General features: G+C 49.2%; 1 protein-coding gene across 1 annotated transcript; it reads right to left on the minus strand.

Moving 5' to 3' along the window:
• Positions 1–407: 407 nt before the first annotated feature.
• On the minus strand, positions 408–21,989 carry CSF1R (colony stimulating factor 1 receptor). The gene is made up of 21 exons (XM_085298121.1): positions 21,941–21,989; positions 16,430–16,675; positions 15,356–15,640; positions 14,663–14,799; positions 13,711–13,870; positions 12,623–12,812; positions 11,387–11,502; positions 10,984–11,104; positions 10,067–10,257; positions 9,337–9,449; positions 7,103–7,229; positions 6,547–6,651; positions 6,117–6,227; positions 5,469–5,631; positions 4,814–4,920; positions 4,537–4,655; positions 3,677–3,799; positions 3,435–3,546; positions 3,052–3,151; positions 2,285–2,390; positions 408–1,811 (listed from the first exon to the last, which is right to left on the minus strand). The coding sequence occupies exons 1-21, from the start codon at positions 21,987–21,989 to the stop codon at positions 1,680–1,682; spliced, it is 2,913 nt and encodes a 970-aa protein (XP_085154247.1). The 3' UTR covers positions 408–1,679.
• Between the last annotated feature and the right edge of the window lie 3,908 nt (positions 21,990–25,897).

Genomic DNA, 25,897 nt, shown 5'->3' on the forward strand with positions numbered 1-25,897 from the left:
GATCAGCAGTGGCTTCTTGTTTTGCAGTTCCCTGCACAGCTGCTTCTGATGAGGCTTTTGTAGGAGAGAGTCTGCAGCAAGTGACCATAACTTCTTTCTAGGCTGTGTTAATGTTATCAGCCACTGGAGCTCTTGTTGTGTCTAAGCTGTTGGTACAGGAGGTTCTGCTGCAGTAAGCTAAAATTTCTGGTTGGGCCCCTCTGCCTGTATCCCTACCCTCTGTGTTGTACTGTCTTTCCAGCGTAGGCAGCTGCCACATGCCTGTGTCTCAAACCTAGTGACCTTTGTTGGAAGTCCCACCAGCCCATTGAAATTACTCCCCTGTTATCGCCATGCATACTACTGAACGCTTCACTTTCCCCCAAATAAAGGCAGGCTCTTCAGAGCAAAGTGCTTTAAAATGTTGCTTTTAATAAGTTTCTGAAGTTACACAAGATGATTGAATGATTTTGTACTGCTAATGATGAGAAGCATGAGTGTCTGAGGATTAGATCAGAGTGGTAGAGTGTGAGCGGATAGGTCAGTGTGGCACCCTTGCTCTGATCCTTTCCCCTCAGAACAATCCGTAAAGCCATGGGAAAGACTTGCTTTGTTAAGCATCTTTCTTTATAATGCTGATTGATAGATAGAAATACGTTAGTTTTTTATTTAGTAAGGAGGAATCAATCAGTTGGCATTAGCATAAACGGACGTGTAATATAATCAGAAGCGGCCCACAACAGAWTTGCATGAAATCTGGTAAAGGCCACATGTTGTACAGTAATTCTGTCTTATCATAGTTTGCCTAAGCTGTGTCAGTGCTTGTACCTGTAATACTGATCCATTACCAACCAAGTCAAGTGAAGCTAAGGTTCATTAGCTACCCTATCTGCTAGCTGCACAGGACCTGGTCGCTGTGGCATTAGTTATCCTGAAGAAGAGCTAGACTAGAAATAAGTTTTAAGGGCATTAGGCCCTAGCTAGCTTATGAAAAAAACGACCAACTGTTTTATCAAAATAAACCAAAAATATATATACAAGAGCACGTCTATAGTTATGAGAAAGGCAGTGAATTGCTACATGTTTAAGAGTTCAGATGTTTTGTAGCATCTGTATTACGGTAACCAGTTCTGGACCTGTTTAAGCTGCCATTCTTTCCTGGATTGGGATTGTGTTCAGTGCCCATTTGAAAGAGTACTGGTCACTTCTGTATTTTACCTGAGAAATAACTGCCCCTCCGCCCTCTTGCTGGAGCACATACAAGTTCCCATAAGGCTTAAGTCATCCCATTTCACCCAAGCAATCCCTGCAGAAGTACCAGCTGCAGAGAAGCAGATTGCCTGAGGAAACCTAGAGGTTAATGCATTTTTGATGCAAGGTAGGGGCTTGTCTAAACACATGCTCTGCAACAGCCAGTGACTGACTGTCAAAGGGAAGAGCAGGGCTGACAACTGCTTCAGTGCGAGGCAGTTTCCCATGTCTTCATCTCATTTGTTTCAAGGCTTGCTCATGTCTGTGCATGCACCCATATAAAACACGGGTTCAAGCGTGTGCTGGTGAGTGACCTTTGGAAATGTTACTTGGCTGTAATTTGTATTTAAAAAACCCCATGAATGGTGCAGGGTATGAACATGGAKCTGCACAGCTGGAAAGTGGTGATCACCTGAGGTCACCTGTCACCATCAAGGTGATGGTAGCARCTAACAGAACTGATAGTTGTTACTCTTGAGAAGGGGCTCGCCACTCTCCTCTTGTTTGCAGGACTCCTCGCAGCAGCCAGAGGTATCACAACCACTGTCTTCTTCAGTAGTAGATGGGAGGTTTGTATAGTCCTTGAAAGCAAAAAGCCAAAGTGTGTTTCAGTCCTTTCAGTGGTGGAAGACTTCTCTACCCCTGCACAGATGACCAGCTGGGGATGTTAACTTAAGACTACCCTGCGCTCTGTCCATGGCTTTTGTGGTGGTGTGGGATGGCTGTTCACAAGGCAGAGCATCTTCTGTTCAACTGCATACCAAATTCAGGGAGATGTGGACAGGGCTGCAGTGGCAGTAGCCATATTGCTACCCATATAGCTGCAGCGAAGTATCCATATTTGTGCCCAGCCCCTTGTGGTCATTGTGGGGGGGGGGGGGTGATTTTACCCGTTGGCATGGGGAAATCTGAGTGCTGCTGCATTTTTCACCAACAGTAAACTGCCTGTCCATTAAAGGTATGGGATGGCACCAGGAAAATTGTCCAGGAGTATGGTTGTGTGGAGGGATGCACCCCCTCCTCCTTCCCCTTCCTCCTCTCTCAAGCTTCTCACCTGTTCCTTATGCGCTTCCAGTTCTTTCTGAATGAAGCAGCAGATCTGGTCAAAGGTAGGTCTCTGKGTGGGCTCCAGGCTCCAGCACGCCTGCATGATGCTGTATCTGCAGGGTCAAATGGGGACAGGGCAGCTGCACTGAGCTGGCCTAAAGCTACTGGAGAGCCTGCAACCCCAGGCTCTTCCCTGCAGCCTAACTGGAGTCATACACTATAGTTTGAGCATGTAACACTGAGCTGCAGCTTATCTTCTGTTTTCCTATCTATAACACCTGTGGTCAACACAGGTGCAGTGCTCCAGGGGCMGGGGAGTATAGGAGAACATACAAATAAATCCCTTTTCCAGGCCCCTGATCTGTCTGCAAGAGGCTTTATGCCTCCAGTAGTTTCTTCTTTAAGTTATAACTTGTTCCTTTGCTGAAGACTACTCACATTTGTTTTCTTAAATTGCCAGGGTAAAAAAAGTAGATGGCTGAAAAAAGAACCACCAAATTTATGAGTGGGAATATTATGGATGAGAAGTAGGGAAAACTCACATTAATAGGGGAAATACTGGGCAGAGCATCATAAAGCATAAGAGCATCACTGTAAGGAGRCAACTTGGTAAGATTCAGTCTAACCCTCAAGGGAGACACTCCTGCCCTGGGGCTTGCTTGGGAGCTGCAGGCAGACCTGTGACAGTCTCCTAGTGGGCTTCCTGCCCCTCATCCATGAAGCGGCTCCAAGCGCCCTTTCACACCCTGTTTGCAGTTCAGCATATCCACTCACATTTCCAAGGGAGCAAAGTCAGGTCTGGCCATCTGGTATCCTTGCTTCACCATGTTGTAGAACTTGCTGTTTACCACCATGCCGGGATACGGGCTTTTACCTGTAACAATGACATAAGCTAAGACAGTGCTCAAACTAGTGGCTTTAACAAGCCCTTAGTCAAATGTGTACGTTGGTGGGTGGGAGGAGGTAGAATGGAACATCACTTGAGCCACTGCAACTCTTTCTCACAGAGTTCTGAGGAACTCAGAACTCTCAATAGTCCCTCTGAGAGCTAAATGCATTATTTTATAGCCCTGATAAATCTTTGGAAACTTTTGTGCAAAGACATTAGGGCAGTGCTCATGGAAACCAAGAGGGTTGCAAGCTCCTGTCTTTCTTACCAAGGGAGAAGATCTCCCAAAGAAGGATGCCATAGGACCACACATCACTTTGAACTGTGTAAATGCAGTCAAAGATGCTTTCTGGGGCCATCCACTTCACGGGCAAGCGTGCCTGGAATAGCAAAGAGGTGTCAAGTCTGGGACAAGRTTGCAACTTATGCTATGCCTTGTCCTTCCCTCTCCAGCCTCCCCCCCGCCCCTTGCTCCTCGTAGCTTATCCTGTCCCCATTTCAATCACTTACATTGCCTTTTACAACATAGTTTGAGTCATTCATGATGTCACGGGCCAGGCCAAAGTCGCAGATCTTGGCTACCCGTCCATCTGACACAAGCACGTTCCTGGCTGCTAAGTCACGATGGATGCACTAGGGAGAAAAGAGTGCGGCTGAGACCCCCAGCCCATGACCCCCGGCAGTGCCAGCTGATCTCCTACAGCCTGGGCCTGTCACTGTAACAACACTTCCAGGGCAAAAGGCCACATACAAGGAATAGGAGCTCTCTCCATCACTTCAAGTGGTGAGACACTGTGACACTTCATACCATGTCCTTCAGTAACTCATATGGCCTTTAGCTTCCCTGTGGAGAACCAGTGGCTGTTTGCGCTGTTCCCATGTCTGACACCATCATATGGTTGCTCTCTGGCATACTTTACTTTAAATGAGCCAGCTTGGGCAGTGAGCTCAACAGCCACTTTCACTCCTTATCCCTGGAGCAGCAGGGAGGCTGGCAGTGTGAGACAGCTCTGCATCTAGGTCCTCGACCTCATGTGAAAGCTGGGGAGAAAGGGGCAAGACTAGCATGATGCTCAGCCCCAAGTTCCCTCACTTAACGCTGCCCTGCTGTGATGGCCTGCCTRAAGCCTGGGGGAGGCTGCTCAGAAGGAAACACTGCTCGCAGTGACCCAGCATGTCTGAGACCAGACAAAGATTAAAGAACTCAGCAGATGGAGAGAGGAAGGCCTATCTGCAGCAGCTTGCTTGGGTTTGGCCACCCCCTTTTGAAACCAGCATGACTCTTATGCAGATGTGGTGGCTGGTTTCTGATAGCTGGCCTGAGATTTCCCTGCTGGGGTACAGGGGGAAGTCATCCTTTCAGCACTCACATTCTTTGATGCAAGGAATGCCATGCCCTGGGCCACTTGGCTGGAGAACTGTAACAAATCGGAGAGATTGAGGGGGTGGAGGTCCTCCCTGGTTTCTTGTTCTTCCTCCGAGCTTTTCCCTGAAATTCAAAGAGAAATTTTGGAGTCCCTGCAAGACTCGTGAGAAATGCAGGCTATGCTGTATCCCATTTCCCAGAACTCAACCAAATAGCATGACTAGAATGAAGAAATAATGAAAGAAAAAAAAAAAAACAACAGAAAGTGACTTCTAACTCACCCCTGGCTTGTGCAGAATCTGATGATGCTGAAGATGATGATGCTGATGATGACACAGGCCTCATTTCAACATACGTTTCCAAACCCTGACTTGCAAAGCCGCTGTCACTGAGTTAGAGAGCAACAGAGATAGAGCAGGCTGTTAGCAACCCTATGGCAGCACCTTCTGCCCTTCTCCCTATCCACCGAGTAAAGAAATCACATCCCTGCCTGTGGGAAGTGGCTTAGCTAGAGGCTGAAGGGCAGAGGGAAGGTCACTATTGAGGCTGATTCAGAAAGGGAACTTAGGTGCCTTGTGGTATGGAGGCTCCAGATCGTGCTCTCGTTTTGTAAAGGGATGGCTCTTGGCTGATGGGGAGTGCTCAGCCTCTTGTCCTGCAAAACTTGTGTTTGCAGGAAGCTGAGTAGTTTTGATTCCAGATTGTGGAGGGCAGACTGGATTCAAACCTAGCTTTATCGTAGGTATCTCACCAGTTGTTGTGAAAAGCTCATCAAAACACTTGTCTAAACACATACACTCTCAGAGGCTTTTACATTCTGGTGTTTTACCTTCAGACCTTTGGCCTTCACTTCCCACCATAGCACAGTCCTCTGGACAYCAAGTACCCAGGCCCTACATTGTTGGACCCCCACAGCCACCTGAGCTCTGCTCTTACCTGCGGATGTACTTCTTCTCCAGGTCAATATTTTTGTAGTCAGCAGTGCTGTCCAGAGAGGTGTCCAGAACTGAGTCCTGCATAATTATGATTTCAGCTTTCTTTCGCAGGAAATTCAGCAGATCTCCATAGCGACAATACTCAGTGATGACGAGAATTGGGCCTGGGAGACAGGCAGAAAGGATTCATTAAGAAGTGACTGTTATCCCTCTGGGTAGGCACCAGTGTGGGGCTGGAGGTGGCCAGGGCAGGGTGGAGGTAGGAGGGGCAGCAGAATCCATACTGCATGCCAGCATGTCTTGAAGTGGCCAGCTCTGCTAAGCTGGTGCTGAGGACCCTCACTTCCACCTTGAAATACAGGGGGGGCTTCTATGGGGAAAGTTCCTACTTCTTTGGGATAAGCATCAGTTAGTGTGTTTGTCTCAGGCATTTAAGCCCCTTTAAACCTCCTGTTTGTGAAGGGATTACTGCTGGGGAAAATAKTCAGTGTTTAAATATCTTCCCATAGACCCTTACAGAGTTACAGAATCAGAAAAGACCAATGGGCTCATCAGGTACTTCTCTTTTGTGAGACTGAAGAGAGTTAACAGCCTCAAGAAGCAGGCTGCAGGAGGAATTCCTGGGGGGAGCAGGGCTGTGGGATCCTACCTCCATGCGTACATGCTCCCAGTAGGTTAACAATGTTCTCGTGGTGTCCCAAGTGACTCATGATCTTCAGYTCAGACATGAGAGCCTCCTGCTCATCTGTGTGTGCTGATGCTGGACACCAAAAAGAGAAGGATTGTGTGAAGGAGTGAGGGAGGGACAAGACAAAGAAGTTGATGAGGGAGGACAGAGATGGAACAAAGGGAGGAAAGAGACTCAGAGGAGAATGTGTATCCTCTGCCTGTGTCTCTGGCCATATGTGTCCACAAACGATGATAGCCAGGTGACTCCAGCACCCAATGCTTATCACAGAAAGATCTAAGAAAAGTAGGTGTTACAGCCTGGAAGTACCAGCAGATGTGGCAAACACACCCTACATCCTGCCTGAAGAAGCTTGGGGGATATCAGACTTTACAAGCTGCTCTGGACTTACATTTTAGCATCTTCACAGCCACTTTGAGGACTGAATCTTCTTTGCCCAGCCCAAAAGCAGTGGCTTCTACCACTTTTCCAAAGGCTCCAGCTCCAAGAGTTTTTCCTACAGAAAAAAAAAAATGCTTAGGAGATGCTTTATAAAAAGGGGTTGGGTAGTTGTCCAGCACACAGCTTTGAGGAGGTCTGATGGGTAGACTCCTGCTGAGCCCAGATGAGATGACACATGAGCAACATTTGCTCAGAAGCCATTACATCTAAGGGGAATTCTACCATGAGCCAAGACAGGCTCTCTAGATCTATGCGTTAGAAACAAAGCCAGATGCAAGAGGAGGGATGGGATCCTCTCAGCCTTTCTTGGAGCAAAGGAGGGCTGGAGGGAGTTTGTACCCTAGCATTTGCCATCCTGGGTGGAAGAAGGCAGCAGGGCCCAGCTGAGGCTGTTGCTCTGAATGCAACTTTGGGCATTCCTAGTTACTTTGGCTCTGTCCCTTGGAGCATTTCAGTTCTGCAGTGAGCTGTCTGCCACCACGTAAGCAGCAAGAAAGGTTTCTTACCAAACTGGAGATTATTCCTGGGGAACTCCCATTTTTCATTGTATGGCAACTGAGTGGGGTCAATAAAGATGTAGTTATTCCCTTCACAGGTTTCAATGATCTTCCATCGCACCTGGTACTTGGGCTTCTGTAAGGAAGAGACTCCAGTTATTCAACATTCCTCCAGCCTGAGGGCTCCCGTGTCCCAACACTCACTCTAGCTCTCACCTTGCAAGAATAGAGGGGAGACCTGGGTTTCAGCCCATGAAATATTTCTTGCTTTGAATTTGCACTCAGCAAGAGAAGCTGGGTCTGGACAGCCCAGATCCCTTGCTGCTACAAAATCCCCCGGTCCTCCTCCATGATCAGGGGAGGCCCTCTTGCCTTTTTCACCTAGCAAAGTAGTCTGTTGGCTTCATTTGGGACAGCAGTGTTGGGAGAGCCAGCCAGTCCCCTCCCACCCCCAACCAGTGGCTGACCGCTGCCCATCTGGTGCTGGAGGGAGTTCTCCCAGTTGTGCCTCCTGCCTGGGCACCCTGGGTTGCTGAGCACAGCAGACCAGTGGAGCTGGCCCAGCCCAGCTTCCCTAGAGGGGAAAAAAGAAATGGAGAAAGAGAAGTAAGAATTTCTTCTCTTTTCAACGAATCTCGTGGCAGAAGTAACAAGGCGAGTACGGAGAGAAGCAGTGCTGGAGCCTATGGGCAGAGGCCAGCTTGGGGTGGGTGTCACCATGTTGGGAGGGCTAGGGAGCCCCCCTGGGGGTGCAAATGCAGAGAAAGGAAGCAAAGCAGCTTGGCACGAGAACACTTGTGCAGCCTTTGCTTCCGTCCATGGAGACAGGCAAAGACACGCGCCTCGGAGTGACGCTTAGGGTCTCAGGCCCATCAGAGCAGGCATGGGGAAGCGGGGGTGGAGTGAGCCAGACTGCAATGAATCACTCTAGGTCACAGCTACTGGGAGGTGTGTGTGGAAATGCTTCTCCTCGCCACTTCCTCTGAATAGTTACGGAGAAGGATGCAGCTTGCGGGTTGATGCCCATAGCTGGGTTAGCAGAGGAGTGAGGGACAAAGCCTGGAATAAACAGATCTCCTGCAGTTTGATGAAAAGCATCTGTTTCCGTTTTCTGCTCGACACTGCTCCTTTTCCCTTTGCGTAAGGGTTAAACACCCGTGCCCATCCAGGCCATCCAAAAAAGACATGGCCGTGATACTCCAAGCAGCAGTTTCCAGCAGAGGTCATTAAAAATGCTACATGCACTAGCTGTATTTGCTGTTGCCTGCTCCAAGAGGGTAAGCATTGCTGCTTTTTGTTTGAAAATTCACCTAACAATGCAGCAATCAGCCACAGCTCAAGAAGCTCATGGGTGGCAGAGGATTGCTTGTAAGCACATCCTGTTTCCCTTGGGCTTGCAAAGCCTTCTTCAGTATCCATTTCTCTCTCTCTCTCTGGACTACTGGCTGAACCTGCTCTCACAAGGGAAGRTCTCTCCAGCTGGGGCAGAGGTTTCTTGGAAACAAAGACAGCTCTTCCTGCAAAGCTGTAGGTCCTTGTCTGGGAAAGTGCTCTGCTGAATCTTGTGACAACCAGGCACTTCAGAGCTCTGCTGTAAAATTTAACTGCCTTGATGGCAGAAGAATGTGTCAAAGGGAGAACTGAAAAACAGGAGATTTTCATGCACTGATGAAGTGGAGGTGGCTATTGACTGGTGCAGTTTACAGAAAAACCAAGAAGGAATCCAAATGCTGAAAAGGAACCTTGCAGAGAAAATGGGGCAAGATCTTGTGTAAAAATAGTCACTAAATCYTCCTGGAGACAACTACCTTCTGACATCAGCCTGTTTCCCTGTGGAGACAGCTTTTTATAAAGCAGGGAGTAGATGCAATTGCATAACTTTTTTTCCCCTTAACTCAGTCTGCAGATTCATGTTGATCAGAGCAAAACTGACTGCATCTGACAGCACAGAGCAAGCACCTTTGGCRCTGAGCAACGCCTGCAGCGAGCTCTGGCCTGCAAGCCTGAGGGACTGCAAGGATGAGAAGCATTCACACACTGGGTTTGGTGGCTCATGGGCTTTGCCTGGCGGCAGGAACTACTTAGGGGYGTGAGAGGCAGTTGGGAAGGAGGGAGGTAGCACAGCTTATCTTGCCTGGTACCTCCAAGCTGAATGCTTGCTGCCCGTGGCTGTCAGCCCAGGCAGTGTGGTCTCTGAGGTTGGGCAGGGCCTGCAGCCCTTGCTACACAACAGGGAGTCTGACCTGGTTGTACTTGTAGAGGATGAAGAGGAGTAGGAGGAGCAGCAGAACCGATGTGCCCATGCAGGTGGAGAGAATGGGACTGAAGAGCTTGTTTGGAGGGGCCATGATATTTCCTGGAGGAGCAAAGAAACAGGGGTGAGAAGCTGCTCCTGTTTCACTCCTAATACACAATCTCTGGGAGCATTTTACCCAGCTCTTCATCTGGATTAGGCTTCCCCCATATGCAACAAAACCCAGCACTGGCCTCAGAGACACCCCTAACAACTTCCCTTGAAGCCTTGATCCCTTGGAGCTCTTAACATGAAACCCAAAGCCATACCAGCTCTCCCCCTTCACCATAATCCCCACATAAACAGCACCAGGTCAGAGTAGGTGTAGGTTGGGCTGACTGGGGACCAAGACCTCTGCAGGAAGAACAGAGCCATCAAAAGATGCCACCTCCAGACTCCAGTGAGCTGAGCAATAGCTGGCTGTGCTGAGCAATGGAGCTAAGTCCTGTAATTACAGGGTGTTCATGGCACCGCTCAGCTTTTGGCACCARTCTCTGCCCAGCCAGCAATTCCCACATGATTCCTAGAAGTGGCAAATGCCACAGCCTCCCCACCAYGAGCAGAGAGGGGCCATGGAATCTRTTCCACTTCTCTTACAAGGCAGTAAGGATGTACATGCAGGAAGATGGCCCCCCAAAAGCCTATATTCTCCCCACAAAAAGCTATCAGCTTTATCTTACTGGTGATGGTGACAGAGTGAAGCATGTCAGAGGCATTCCCCTCTCTGTTAATGGCCACACAGCAGAAGGTGAAGTTGGCACCCAGGTCCTGGAATGGGAGGATGCTCTCCACTTCCACCTCTCGAAAGGGCAGTGTGTTCACCACCTGGGGACTGGAGTCATTCAGAAGCAACATATACTCCTCGTTGTACCTGCAGACACATCGTGCAGGAGAGAATAAGTGTCTCTCTGCTGTGCAGTTCCTCATGCGTGAATTTGTGCTTGTATCAGGCTATACAGGAGACATTGGGAATTARGGCTACAGCTCTGAGATGTGGTGCACTTTTCCCAAATAAAGGCCTTTCTCTGAACATCAAGGTCCAGTATTGACACACAGCTTTGACTGGCTTTATGTGGCTACAGCTATGTTCTGGCCCCTCCTTGAATGGAGCTTGTACTGAGACACAAYAGGTCCCTGTCCAAGGCTGCACTGGCTCCCATCACATTGCCGCTCAGGAAGCCAGTGCTTTGTAGAGCCCTGGATCTGTGGGGTCTTCCAGGAGGTCCCTGAAAAATGACTACAGTCAACCAGAATACAGGTCTACAGCAACCTATGCCATGGCACTTCTCAAAGAGACTGAGAGATTCCTTGGAAAAGCATTAGGAAAACATGAACCACAAGTAGCTGAACTCTTCATGTTCAGGACTTTCAGAATAGTTATCAGCCTCCTCACCTTGGATCGTGCCCAAGAACATCTCTCTTCAGCAGGGAAAAGTCCCTGGCACTGTTAACGGACAAGCTCTGCTGTATTGGCTGCAAGCAAGCCTTTGCTGGGATGTGGTACAGCTCAGCAAATGTCAGCACTGCAAAAACAAGCACCGAGTACCTCCTCGGTGTTCGAGGTACTGCTTGGCCCAGGCTCCAGGGGGTTTCTTACCTGTCAGAATGAGTCGGGCATCGGTACCACTCAATACGTGGGGCAGGGTAGCCCATGGCTATACAGTGAAGGATGCTGGAGTCATTGGCTGGCACCCTGACATAACAGACCCTTGGAGGAGCTGTTGGGGAAGGCAGAGAGGCAGTGGGTGCTATGACCAAAAGAAGAGCAATTCCCCATGCTCTGATTCACCTTCACCTTTGCGATCAACAAAACATAAGAACTCCTGTGCTAGGTATGGGTTTGAGTCAGGGCCCAGATGCAGTCTRGTTGCATCTCCTGTGGGCACTGGGCTGGAAGCTGCTTTGGCCCAGTGCCCTGGTACTTCAGCCATGCTTGTTGCCTGTTGGGCAGTAAACCCAGGGCAAGCAGAAGGAAGGAAGGGTAAATACACAGCACTTACATTTCACAGAGATGCTGAAGGTAACTGATGTGTTGGTCTCATTGTTCAGGGCATAAAACGTATAGAGACCACTCTCCCCTTCCTGCAGGCGATTCAGGAAAAGCGTATTGTTATACCTGTTCCCACACAGAGAATAAACACCGTAAGGAAAGCTGTGCTAAGGAAACTCCAGCACTCACACAGCCTGCTCTGGGCTCTGCAAAATGGAGCTGTTGCCTGTTCCCTGGAGCAGGTAAATACTTCCCAGCACTGTCTCCAGACCATGGGGAGAAACTGCTGCCTCCTTCTTCAGGGGAAGCAAGGGTGCTCTGATCCTACTGGCTGCTGAAAAGCTGCCCCCTTGGAGGAAAGGCCTTTAGCCACAGAGTGCACCGTRCTTCTGAATGCTTCGGGTAGGCAGCTGCTCAGGAAGAGAGTTTAACATGTAAATCACTGCCTGGGGAGGGCCAGAGGATGCTAATTCTCCTGCTTTTGAGAGAATGACTTAGTCCTCCCCTATCCCTTAGCCCACCAAGTCAATGGTCTCCAGTGTTCCCTYCTCTCTGCATCCAGCACAGCTCTCAAACTCCAGTGCAAATAGTATTGGCTCTAAAGTCATCCTGCTTGCTGAGTGCCACAGTTCCTCTTGCGGATTGTTTTGGGTTTCTGAGAAAATGAAAGGGGAATTGCCAAAACTCCCCAACGAATGAGACGATTCTCTCTCTTTCAGTCTCCTTTTGGCCTGGGTTGGCTGTAGACTTTGGAAGAGCACTGCCATGAACTCCCTTTGGGTCAGTACCTAGTATAACCTCATAGTGATATCTCTGGCCTCCCTTGACACGGGGCATGCAAGTGCCTTTTGGTGCATGGGCTCCCTAGACTGCACAGTGCAGCTTAGATCTGATGGGCAGTGCAGGAATTCAGTTTTTCATCCTGCTTACCCATCCCTGCAATTTCTTCCTGCTGTGAGAAAGCAAACTTGAACAACCACAACACAAATGTGATAGTGACTTCCACAAGGTTTTCTAAAGAGAAGGCTGTCAAGKTAGAGAAAGGTGATGCCCTCCTTGACCTGATCAGACCTGCTCACTGTGGTTCCCTAATAATGCTGGAAATGGAAGACAGAAAGGCAAAACAGTTCCCCTCTTTAAAACCAAAAGGTTTTCTGTCAGCCAGTAGGATGGGGTCTGGCTGTCTTGCATGGAAAGCATTGCTGGAAACATGCTGTGGCTAGTGCAGAGCAGAGAAAGCACATACCAGTTGTTTCCAGAGATCATATGGCCCTTAAATGTGGTGGTTCCAGACTTCTTCAAAGGGTCTTCATGCTTCCAGCCCCAGCGGAGAAGTGCTGGGTAAGCCTTGATCAGGACCTGCAGTTTCAGACTCTCTCCCAAAGCAACTTCCTGGCTGGTGGCTTGCACTGGGGTCAGGAACACATAACCTTTCTCTGTAGGATGGAGGAGAGAGCAAGGTCATCAGCAGGCATGTCCACAGAGAAGAGAAAGACCTGAAACAAGCTTATACCACAAATGGACCATCACTGGAAAGAGCAGCCTCAGCTAGGAGCCTGGGGGAGGCAATGAAGCATTATACAGATTACATGTCTCTTGTTGCCAAAATATTTTAAAGAAGTTTCTTCTTTATCATGATTGTTTAGATTACACTCTACCTGAGGAGAGCTGGGGAATTTTGGAGAACTTGCACAGGGCAAGAGGTTTTACACACTGCATTCTAACAAGTGATGAGGCTAAAACTGTATCTCCTGATCATCTGTAGAAGATCTGCCGCTTAACTGCTTTCCTGGCTTCTCACTTGAAAACACCTCAGACCAAGTCCTCCTCCTGAGCCATGGTATGCAACATTCATTGGGTCACCAGCAATCTCAAGCCTAAGAGCTGCAGTGAGGAACTTTCCTTGTTTTGAGATACAAACAAGGGTATAGTAGACTTGAATCCTCTTACATGGACCTGTCATCAGAACAGACAAAGATCTACTCTGCTCTTATGGGTTGCCCTTCCTCTCTAGCCAGCCTTTCCAGGGCTTTAGTATGGTCTTGCCCCATATTTTTTTTTTTTTTTTGCTTCAAAGCTGTTTATTAACATATAAAAATTGAGAAAGACTCTTTAGTTTTTCTTCTAGACTCCAAAAAGTGTCTTTCTCCTCAAGACATGAAGTGAACAGCTCATTTCCTAGCAACTGCACAGTTCTCAGGTGAACCTTCACACAGAGACAAGGATAGTGTCTCCAACAAACTAACCAGGAAAAAGATAGTGGCAGAAGCAGCAAATACTCAGGGCCAGGCATGATTCAGCTCATACCTCCTGGCCTTTTCAGGAAGTACTCACCTATTACCTGGAGYGATGTTGAGATATTCTTGGATCCTGCGGAATTGTTGGCTATACAAGTGTACTTCCCACTATCATTCATTGTCACCGCTGGAATGGACAGGGTGTCATTAATGAGGTAGTTCTCATTTTCAAAATTAAGCTTTTTAGTTCTTTCGACCTGTCAGGCAGGGAGGGAACATTAAGCACTTGCTTGGAAGGGCAGAGGATGGAACAAAGCAATACTTATATCCAATGTACCCACCACCATGTGTTTTGAGCTACCAAGCTTTGTTATAGAGCCCCTGTTACTAAAAGCCATCTRTATGGAAACAGAGAGGCATATTAAAGCCAAGCATTCAGGGCAGATATTCCACTGCAGGCAGGGTTACTGCTATTGCCAGCCTTGTGACTGTAAGTTGCAGTCCTTACACGGCATGATTCAAACATGAGATATATCTTATGTTGATTTCCACTCATTAGTAAAGGCATCAGACATAACAAGGACTCCTAATAAATCTTATCTAACCTTCTAGAGGTTAAAAGCCAGCAAAAAAGAGATTTGAAGGGAAATTTTGACATGCCTTCCCTATCTTCTCCCATCCCCCTTCTCTGGGGAGCTATGTATCCTGAACATGTTTGCTGCTTCATAAGCCCTGAGTGGTGAAGTGACTTGTGTTGTGCTGGTAGGTACAGCAGCTCTTTCTCAGTGAACCAAATTAAAACACATGCCTTCCTTTCTTTCCTGCAGGAAAACCCTGGCAGCACACAGGTGTTTCTTAAGCACATGTCACCCAAAGGAAAGGATGGCCATCTTAAGACTTCTGCAGCTTGTTCTAACAGCTACTAAAGTAGCTGGACGGTTTGAAGCTTTGCTGCAGCCAGCTTGGATCTACAGTAGTTCTTACTGCCCTCTATGTCCCCGGTGTCCTGAGAGGCCCTGTCTACCCTTGAAGCTGCGCACCCAACTTACGGTCTTTGCTGCTGCCACCCATCTGATGTTGTACTTGTGGGAAGGAGCAATTACTCTGCAAGTGATTTTGAAAGGTTCGCCCACGATTCGCACATGATCTATAGGGTCCATCATCACTGATACAGGCTTCTCCAGTGCTACACAAAGGCAAGCAGGGAAAGTTTCAGTATCAGCTGGCCCAGTGATCCCCTGTACTTTAGAGACTCCCCAGGGACTGTCTGCCTTTTTATTCCCCTTTCCCTTCAATCTCTGGTCTTCTCCTTCCCTAGGGATCACTGCTCCTTTTCRTATGCATGTGCCTATGAGGAACCAGTAAAGATGGGTGAGACACCAGACTGTGCTGCAAGTTGAAAGGGAAGGGAATCCTCGTGCAATGGTTATGTTCAGAGCATCAGGGCCTGAGGGTTTTCAGAGTGTCAGGGAGACAAGTGGATGTTTTTCTCTGTGCTATGATATGCTATGATAGTGCCTGTGAGGATTGGAATACTGTGAACCCYGTGGAGACCCACCTAAAGAAGAAAATTTGCCATAAGTTGGTGTTATTTTATATCTTGCCTCCATTAAGGACCTTAAAAGATTGCAGGTTCAGAAGGTCTTTCTTGCCTCTGGGCAGGAGTTTTTCCTTAACTATTCACTGTGRCCAGCTGAGCTATTGCTGTACCCCCAAGAACAGTAGTAACCCCAACCCTTTACCTTCCTCCACAATCAGTCTTATTCTTGATGACTTCTTTATTTTTCCATTTATCACTGCTTGGCAATAGTAACCACCCTTCTGCTGGTGTTGCACATTGTATAGTGTTATTCCCTTCTCTGCACTGAAAGAATAGTTCATCCCTGGTGAGAGGCGAGAGGTGTCGTCCATCGTCAGAGTCACACTGGACTCGTACTCAGGGGCCGTGATGAGACAAGGGAATTCAGCGTTACTGCCTTCGGTCACGAGGATCCGGAAAGTTGGAGTGTACCACACGTTATTGGGATCTGTGAAGGAGACAAGACAGGCCGGAGAATCATATCTGGAAAGCATACATCAAACCTGAGACATTCCAGCAAAGGCRAGTCCTCTGCAGCACTGCTGCCTCGTGGGAGTTGGGGGCAGCCCTGCTTGATGCCTGCTTCGCTCAGCCTCCAAAACTTACATGACAAAGTCCAGTTCCAGGTAAGGCAGTTGAGGAGAACAGAGCTAGCAAGTCATGAATGCACACAGACAAGAGAGATTAAGAAGCAAGTCTAGCACTATTCAGCCTTTAACCATGCTGTTGGTTTTGTTCTGTAAGATCTCCAGCTTCCCTGTGCAGGACAGCGTCCCTGGTGTGAAGGAAGGAGTGAACTCACATGGTGGAGTTACCCAAGCATAACTCTAAAAAAAAAAAAAAGCTTAGGGTTCAGCTCACATGGTGGAGACATGATTAATATGAATCTCCCCCATATCTGGGGTACTGAAAATACAGCTCTTTTCTGATTTCCAGATCTCACTGCATGTTACAACAGAAAACAGACCTTCATCCCTGTTTTTCAGGAAGAGAAGCCAAGACAAATGGAGGAAGAGGTCCACGCTACCCATACAGGAGACGTAGGTGTTCTGTGCCTTACCCTAACGCTTCAGTCATGGGTCCCATTGTATGTAGGCGAGCCACAGCACTGCCAGGAGCCCGCACTGCTCTCCAGACACATGTGACCACAGCCATACAGAAGACCTGCATAATGGCTTTGCTCCCTGAAAGGAGGTCCTTATTCCTGCACAGGTGGAAACACAAAGAGAACAGTTACCTCGCACAAAGAGATGCACAGATGCGATGCCCTTGTCACTGCTGTTGACATAGGCACACTTATAGGTGCCTGTATCTCTGAAAGTGGCCTTGAGAATATTGAGAGTGCTGCTGGTGTGGTTGGTGGACGTAGCCTTTTGGTTGTACCATTCAACTTTGGAGTCTCCTGAGCAGTGCAAGGTGACTGGATCACCCGTGTTGACAACCAGAGCAGGGACGTCAGGGCTGATYGCTGGGGATGCTGAGCCTACCRAAAAAAAARAGAGAGAGAGAGGGGAGGAAGATGCATAAATGATCCTTTAAGATGCTCTGCTGAAGTTTACASTGCTGAACGTGGAGTAGTTTAGCACTGGGAAAAGACTGGGTTTGGGATGCAGAGTGGCTTTTTGTGTCACATCATTCCAGCCACTTCCCACCTCGCCAGACTGATACAGTGACCTGATCCTCCAAGGAGTGAATTTCAAGGAAGGGAAATGAAGCCATATCTGAGTTCAGAGAACTGTGGAAGGAAAGACAATCATCTGGAGCTGATCAGGCCAGCTGAGAGCTTGGAAATTGTTCCTGTAAGATTTTACCTCTTTTTGCACCAGGTTTTCTTTTTGTGGTGGAAATAGAGGTACTGTAGGAGTTTGGTGAGCCAATAATGCCATTTGGTGAAGTTCAAGCCAACCCAAGTGGATGGGGCTCTCTTTTTTGTACTGGTGCTGTGCTCAGCTAGAAGCACACTGGAAAGCTTCTGCAGAGCAAGAGTTCAGCGCATATACTTCGAGAAGTCTGCCTTTTTGGGTTGCTGGGCAGTGGATTTTGAAGGGCACAAGGACACCTACTTATGCCTTATCACAGAGCCAGACAGTTTGTTTGTTCTCCTAGATACCATCAACATATTAGGAAGTGAGTCAGCATTATTATTCATATTCAGGAGTGGGAAACTGAGGCACATAAAAGCTAAACGGCTCGTGCAAGCCTACAGCCATAATCCTATATGCTGCACATCGGACTATGCTGTCACTTGCTTTTGCAATCCAGCCAGATTTCTGATGCCATCTGTGCCTTGAAGATGGTTTCTCCACTGGCTGAATAAAGGGGAACCAGAGTCCCACTCCAGCCCTCAGTGTCAGAGGGAAATAWTTTTTTTCCTGTTTTGCTGTGTCAGCAAGTTCTTTGAGTCACTACCTATATTTAGGGTGGGGGGAAGTGAGAAATGAATCAGTGCTGTGGGGCTAGGGAAGAAGTGGTACCGCCACCCCCACAACAGGCCTTCGCAGAGGACAGGAAACACATTGCAAATGGCTATCTGCGCTTGAGGGGCTCCGCACCCCCTCTCTGTCCCCTRTCCAGGGCTATTCTCCCACTTCTGCTTTTCTTCCCAGTTGCTAACCCATCCTCACGTCTTAAAGGGACACACACTAGGGTTCAAATAATAGTAAGAAGAAAAGTATCTGTCCAACTTATCAGCCAGCTGCTCTTAGCAGAGGAGATCAGTGCAGGCAACAGAGCTGCTCTGAGGTGGTGGCAGTGGAAACAAGGGCCAAATTTGGCCTCGGGRTGCATCAAACTTCTGCAGACACAGCCCTCGACTCACAGGGGCTCTGTAGGTCGTAGGTGGAAACATTTCTTGTCCAAACAAACATAAAGGCCCCAACCTGGCAGGAAATGAGAAAGGCCAAAACGCCCCACGACGAGACCATTTGTCCAGCTGCACTTGCATATCCTCAAGGGGAAGGGGAGCGGTGGCCTGAGGTTACAGCCCTTCACTGTCCAAGTCTRCTGCAGGGAAGAGAGCCAGGGGAGGCTGGTTACGGGCATGGGCAGCAGTGGCAAAAATTATTTAAATAAGGGGCAGAGCTACATGAGACTTAAGCGCCTGGAGAGCTTTGCTGSTGTGCGACAGTGATGCAGCTGCATGGGGGAAACCCAGACAAGRCCTGAATCAAACCTACTGGCCCTGGGGGAGGAAGCAGGGGACAGGGAGCCTGGGAGCATGGAATGTTTGACGTTTTATCTCCTTGAGGGTTTTTTTTTGTGATGTTTTTATCTGTCTGTGGAAAGAGGAAAAGCCTCATTTATTCCCAAAGTGGAGAAAAACACATCCCAGAATCCTTTGCAAAGCCACATTTTCCACATCTCTGAGGTACAACATTCCTCCCTCTTTTCTAAGCTGTGTTTTCTAGCAGGGCTTGACACATTTCTGTTGCATTTAGCCTCTATCACTGGGCACTTTTGCCTTGCCAGCTCTTCACTTTGGCTATCTTTCTAAATCCAGGGCTTCCACATGCTCTGATGAGGGAGCCAAGCTTCCCTTCACACAGAGCTGCATTCAGACTGCCTTGGGAAGAGGCCATGTTATAACTGGYCCTTCATATGGCCACAACTATACGACAGAAACAAGAGTCTTGTCACCCAGTGTTGTCCTCGTTATCAGCCTCCAACAGCTCTCAACAGCAGAAAAGGTCCCAGCATGCTTGTTCTACATAATGTCCTGCAATGAAGAAGCCGGCAGCCTTCAGGCAGTCGCTGAAGACTCCTAGCAATGACAAAAGCACTGCACAGGTGAGGTGAAGATGAACAGGACAGAGCACAGGGACACTGACTGTAGGGCCCTGCCAGGTAAAGGCCACCCAARTGCCCACTCCTTTGCGTGCACTGGGAGATGAGTCAGAGGTCCTTCTCCCCTTCTCCAGAATGGGGAAGCAGGGCTGCTGGGGGAGGCTTGCTCCCTGCTGACCAATGTGCAATCTTGCACGAAGCCCAAGGATGTCTCTCTGCTGCTCCTCAGCAGCTTCCTCAGCACTGCCGGTAACTGCTGGCTGAAGGTTTTGCCACACTCTGGTTGTGTAACCATGACCTCTAGTTACAGCTGCAGGCTCTGTCCCTGCCYCTCTGATCACAGCCAAAACATAACTCTCCTCTGCTGAGGGTTTGGAAATGGCAAGTAAGGAGAAATGGAGGCTAATAAGACTTGGAGGCTCAGCAGCCTTTCACATAGGTTAGTCATCAGGCCCTTAACTTGATCCTGGAGGACAGGTAGACTGAGTCTGGCCCACAGAGAGACCTTCATTAGGCCTGGGCTCCCCTTTCTCCCCCCACAATGATGGGCAGGGGGTTGGTCTCTGAGGACCCCTTCTTGAGAGAGTCACCTACTGTATCAGGCAAGCGAAAAGAAAGTTCAGTGCCCCTCTCTGCTTGGGGCTTCTTCCCCAGAAGCTTAGATTCATCCACAACGAAAATGTCAAAACCCCCTGGAAGAGCTCTCCAGATGGCCAAGAATACAGACATGAAAATAGACATGGATGCTCAAGTTTCAAATCCTCYCTCTGCTTTATCTGAAGCTGAGATTTGAATGCATGACAGTTCCCCAAGTGAGAAGCGAGGTCCTGAGGCAGTATGGCTCAAGGGCTGCACTGCATCAGCCGTAGGTATGCTCAGAACATACACCTGCAATCCAAAAGGCAGGAGAAGGGAGTCAGGCCCTGACTACAGCTTCAGGCTGAGGAGATTGCTTTAGTATTTAGCCTCAGTGTACTACAGCTTTGTGCTGGATGTGGCCAAGAGCCATGACACCAAGAGCAGCACGTGTTTAACTCCCTGATGTGGCAGACTGCCTTAGGAGGATGTTATGGCACCTCACACAGGTGCCTTAGGGAACCTTTTGGGAGATCCTGACAGATCTTGTTGTGATTTCACACATGTACATCAGAGGTGCTCAGTCCTTATTACCTTAAAAACCATAAGAAACAAACAGTTTCTATAAACCAATGCTCTCCCAAACACACTCTTCAGTGCTTTACAGGGATGACCAGTGAGGCAACCACTCCTGTGTCAACACTCTCTTCAGTGGGCTAACATCGTATAAGGGATTAAACACTGAGTTCTCTGTTCAGACTGGGGCAAGATAGGAAGCTGTTAAAAATCCCTCCCSCAACAGTCAAGCTTGCGAGAGTCTCACAAAAGATGCTCCAGTGTCCTGTTGCTTCTGGGAACCAGAAAGCAACATTTGAAAAATAAAATTGGGTCTGAAGATGCTAAAGACATAGTTGTTCCCCAGGAGTCCAACAACGGCTGCAGGGGCTGGAAAGGAAGGGAGTGGAAGTAAGAACAAGTCTGACAAGGAATTCAGACCAGACTACCCGAACCAGAACAGTGACAAAACCTGCAGTTTTAACAACTTGGCTCCCAGTACAATAGTTCTGGGAACAGTGAGCATGTAGGAGATGTGACTTGAAAGGAAACACTGTGCAGTGCAATAGCAATACAGATGCAAGGATCCCAAGCTGAAAATATGAACACAGCAGTGGCTTGAGAGGGAAATACTGTCTCCCTGCTGTATGTCAAGCACTTCCCCTACCTTGGATTAAACCCTTTGAGGAGGAATTTTCCAAAGTCTCACGATCCCTTGAAAGGAGTGAGCTCAGCAGGAAAATGGAGGGAAAGGGGACAAAAAGAGTTGGGAGGCTGCCAGAGCTTGATATGCAAGATCAGTAACACAGGTCCCAGAACAAGGGCTGATTTCTCTGTGTTTGGATGTAAACCTCAAAACCATCTTAGTAACTCTTTCTTGAGGTTGATGAGCTATCACCTCTTGGCCACCTCATCAGCCTCAAAAACCAGTTGTATTCACCTTCCTCTGTTGGCTGGAACTTGATTTCCATCACAGGGTCTAACATCTGGCTCTACAGACCTTTTTCACAAGCCAATACCACTGAAGAACAGCAGTCTACAGACACCACTGTCCTACCAGCAAGGAAATGCATTGAAAGGGGCTGCTAGAGGTGTCTTTCCCAGTTTTTTCTTGCCTGTAGGCCAAGCATCTCCAGCTCTTGCCCCATTTGTGCAAGTGTTTTTTTCCAGAAAAAGGTTCCCTTGGGACACACTTTCTACTTCATCTCTTCTTTCTCCTAATACAGCCCCAGACCCAAATCACCTTTCTCCCTGCTGCTCAGAGCCTTTCTATAAAATTTGGCCTTCCGCTGGCAGGGAAACAGGTGGCCAAAATGAGCCCTCRGCACAGCTGAGATTCAGAGTCAACATGGGTTGATGATATTGCCTCTCTCCACCACTGTCCTCCTCCTGCACTGCAGCCAGCTCTGGACAGTGTTACAGCCTTGGTTATAGTCTTTTCCCTGCAGAGTAGACACATTCCCTCACCTGCTATCTACCTCCTCCAAAGGTCCTTGAACCTGCCCAACCACCACATCCCATTCCACAGGCCCGCATACAAGCCGCTTTTGGGCTTGGTACACAAGATCGGGGCCCAGCTTTGCCCTTCACAGCCGGGAGCCGAGTGTTCTTCGGTCAAATTGTGGCATTTCCCCCTTCCCCACCATGGGGGAGGCTTTTTTTTTTGGGGGGGGGGAGGGGCTGTCACCCTGTGTCACCTGAGGACAGGCTGGGACAAGAGCGTTCTCCCACATCTCCCTAATGCAAGTCGCTTGGGAAACCTGAACCACATCCTAAAACCACCTGAGAGAGACACAGCAATAGAGGAGAAGCTCTGAAGGGCTTGTGGACCTACCGTGCCAGACGCTGGTGGCAGTCAGCAGCACCAGGAAGCCAGGGCCCATCTTCCCAGTGATGGTGGCACCTCCCCAGTTCCAAATTGGGGTGCAGCAAAGACCCTGCAGGCAAGCAAACAGACCCACTCGAGCGGCAGGCACCTCTCTGCGCGGGCGCCGTCCCCAGTGCTCTCTTGATAGGAGCTTCTCCTTTTTAGTTGACCACGAGTTAAGAAATTACTTTTTTTTTTGGTTTGTTTTTGAAATGGGAGGGAAGAAAAAAAAAAGAAGGTGATGTCTTGAGACGTCACCAGTGACAAACCCAGTCTGCAGAGGTGGGGCAGAGAGGGGCCCTGGGGCAAGAGCATCCCGCTGCCCTGTTGGTGCCCCATGATCAGGGCCACCTGCCCACTGCAGGTCCCACCACCAGGAGGGGGCTTAGCCCCAGACTGCCCTGAGGGCTGCAGTTTGGGCCACCACGATTCCCCTTGGCTAAGGCCACCCAGCCCCACCTCCTGCCTGGGGAGGAAAAGAGCGAGGCTGAGACCTACCTGGGTGGTGGTGGGCTAAGTTTTACCTTAGGGTGACAAGTTTCACCTCAGGCCTTGTGGATCTTGCTGGCTTTGGGCCCTGAGGGCCTGCCCAGGAGCATGGCAGGCTAACTCCCTACAGTTGGTCCACAAAGAGACCTTGGACTTGGCCCAGGGTGGCTCCCAAGTGGAGAAGGCTCATAAAAATGACAAATTATTTTGTTTCARCTGAGGGCATAAACCCTAGGGCAGAGACAGACCTTGTGGCCACAAGCCTCTTGGAGCCACACCACTGCCCTGTTCCAACCAGCACCACATGAAGATGCAACCATCCCAAAGCACCGCAACTGTCAAAGGGGATGGCAGCCAGGRAGCTGCTACTAGGCTGTAACCTCCACCAAACCAAGAACCCTTCTCCCCAGCCTCAGGGTGCATRTTCCACCTGCCCTACTATACTCATATCTGCAGGGCTCTTCCACCTCTTGGGGCTGGCTTTGGTGGGGAGGCTTTTTGTAGCTGGTTTCTGATTGCCGGTCTAGTTGGCACCTGGGAGCAGTAATGAGGCACTTTGTTAACCCTCTCCTGGACTGCATCTCTTCTAAAATTGGGGGTGAGGAYAGGATTGAAGCAAAACAACTTGCTAAAGGACAAACAGGTCAGTAAAACATTAGCAGSTCAAGGGAGATGCAAGGTCCCCCTTGCTCTCTGCTGCAATGCTAGTTAACCTCATGTTGCAGCAAAAATTCAGCCTTGATTGTGACAGCTCTAGGGCAGGAAGTTATGATCCCCACCTGGTAGCACAGGCTGAGAAAGAGGTCCCGGAGGGCTTCAGGTCTCTGAATTAGCTGTACTGAGCCGCAGCTGCTTGTCTGCTCTCAGCAGGGAGCTGTCAGAGAGAGGGGCTGCCTAATTTGGGCAAAAATAGTCAGGATTTACTGCACAAAAGTAGCTGTTGAATCTGCACTTGCAGCTCAAAGATCCCCAACAGAGGAGTCCCCCTTGTGCCTCTACAAACCAGAGGGAATGGGCTTGGAGGATTCTCCAAAAGGGCAATTAGAGAGGTACTGGGAAGACAATATCTTGGGGGCCAAGAGATGAGAGCATGGCTGACTGTACTGAAGATGAGTAAGAGTCATGAGAATRAAGAGAGAGCTCTAGGTTTTGGCCAGAGGGATGGCTGGAGAGCACGAGGGAGCTGAGCAGTGCAGGAGTCCAGAGAGAAGAAACAGCAGCTTTTGGCTGGAGAAGATTTCCTCTCAGCAGTTTTTCCTGGCAGGACACGAGGAAGAAGAACATGAAGCAGAGACAGTGTGGTGTGCTGGGGGGCTCCTGCCTAGACCTGGGGGCTTGGAGAGTGGATGGGCCACAGGAGATGTCAGGCTGATTAGCTTTCCTCCTTTTGAGCCAAAGGGGCTTTTTTTAAAGGATGYTTGTTTACCTCCTTCTTCTTTTTAAGTGTTTTTTTTTTTCTTTTCCAGGAACAAATGCCAGCTCAGAGAGAACTGACTCACTGGCTTGAACAAGTATTAAACCAGAAAGGTTGTTAGCAGAGAAGGAAAACAATCTCTCAGCCTCCCTTCTTGCCTTTGAGGAGCCCCTTGCAGAGCCTCTCTGATGGCATCATCCACAGGTGACAAGTCACAGCCAATGCACATGGTCCCTAGCTAGTACCATTGTTAGGTACACCTTGGGATGCTTAAGCTGGTGGGACAGGCTATCTGCTGGGCTTTCTGCCTCACTGGTGGCCAGTCACTTCCTGCCTGCAGGCAGCACCCCTAAATCCTGTGGTTRCAAGCAGCAGCTCAGCCACTGAAGTGTTGCTGGGGTGGGCACAGCTCCTACTGCTCAGAGCTTCCTTTCCTAGGTGGTCACAAGTGGGTTGATAAAGCTGTAAGGAGAGTTAAGCCAGGCTTGTGCAGGTTCAGCTTTATGCAGACAACTGCTTTGCATGGCCAGTTGACGCTGTTTGCTCAGGTGGGCCTCTGTGCGTAAGCAGCTCAGGAAGAAGCAACATTACTCTCAGAGGAGCTGCAGCCTTGCTTTGAGTCATCTGAAGCCTAAGGATGTTTGTGGAGGCCCCCCACAGCCAAGATGGCATGCGAGGAGATGGCACGAGACTTGCTCACTGCCTGTTTGGCCATGGGCTGACTGYGGAGGAGAAAGTGGTTGTGAGCACTGAAAGCCCAGATTGCTTTCCTAGGTGGGAGTGGGGCCAGGCCATTGCAGCCCTGCGGGACCCCTGCACTGTGCACAACTGGCCACAGCATCACTGCCTGCCTCGGCTGCCCTGCAGCAGCCAGGGCGCAGGTGGGAAACAGCCATGTCCTGAATCAGCTGTCAGTACCCAGAGAGCTAAAAGTCCTGCTGTGGGGAGCCTAACTGGTGCAGCTGGCCACGTTTGTCTCCAAGGGCACAGTCTGAATTTCCATGCTTCCCTGGGCTCCTATGCAAAATGCCTTTCTCATCATGTGTCCTTGCTACCAAAGAGGAGAGAAACTTGTTTCAGSTGGGGAAAATGTCTTGCTGGAGGTCTCAGGGTCCAGCTACTCATTTGTCTCCCAGCAACTCCTTTTCAGTGTGTCTCCGCATGCAAAAGGTTTGCTGGAGGGGGATCAGGCAGTGAGTGAGCTGGGTTCTTGGCTGAGAGCTAACAAACCCCCTTCTTGTAGCCTCTCTAGAGATGAGACGATTTTTTTTTCCTCTGCTGATTCAGCTTCTGGAGAAAAATGCCCTGACACATCTGAGCTGTGCAAGGTGACTCAGAGCAAATCTGAGGAGAACTGGCTTGAGCTGGTCATGGAGTCTGCAAACCTCCCCTGTAGGAAACCGAGCAGAGATGGGAGCTGAGGACACGTCGTACTGGAGAGGGAATCTTTGCTGGGTCTTGAACCTGTCTCCTGCTAAAGCCTGTGCCTTGGGTCTTTGGGGTACACAAAGAGTTTCCAGTTGGTGTGTACGAATGCCTGTGCAGATGGACACAACTGCTGCTGGCCAGGACTTGCACTGGGGCAGCACCACACATCCTGAAAACTGGGACAAAGTCAATACATTTGAGCCTCAGCTCAAAATCCTCTTTGTGCAGCAACCTCAGCTTTTCCAAGCATGCAGCTCCAAGCTGGCTGCAAACWGCTCTGCTCAGCAGACTGGGTCAGTTTTTCAGAGGAGGAATTTCAGCAGAGCTGCAGAGAGGAGGCAGCTTTGGGCTAGATTCCAGTAGGTGGCTTTTTCCCATGTGGTTGGGGGCCTGCAGCACTTTTGGGGTGGCAGCAGGAGGAAGATGAGGAGAACAGGAAGAAAGGAGAGAGACCAAGGGACCTGGAATGAGGGGTGATGATGTGGGGAGCCAGCACTTTGGGGTTTCGTCTTTAGAGGGTGTTTGCTCCTCCTAGAAGACTAGGAGGAGAACTCAGCTCAGAGGAGAGCGAGACATAAGGAGCTCTGTGCACC

Source organism: Rhea americana, unplaced genomic scaffold, assembly GCF_003343005.1.
Source record: "Rhea americana isolate MKP2758 unplaced genomic scaffold, rheAme1 scaffold_135, whole genome shotgun sequence".
NCBI lineage: Eukaryota > Metazoa > Chordata > Aves > Rheiformes > Rheidae > Rhea > Rhea americana.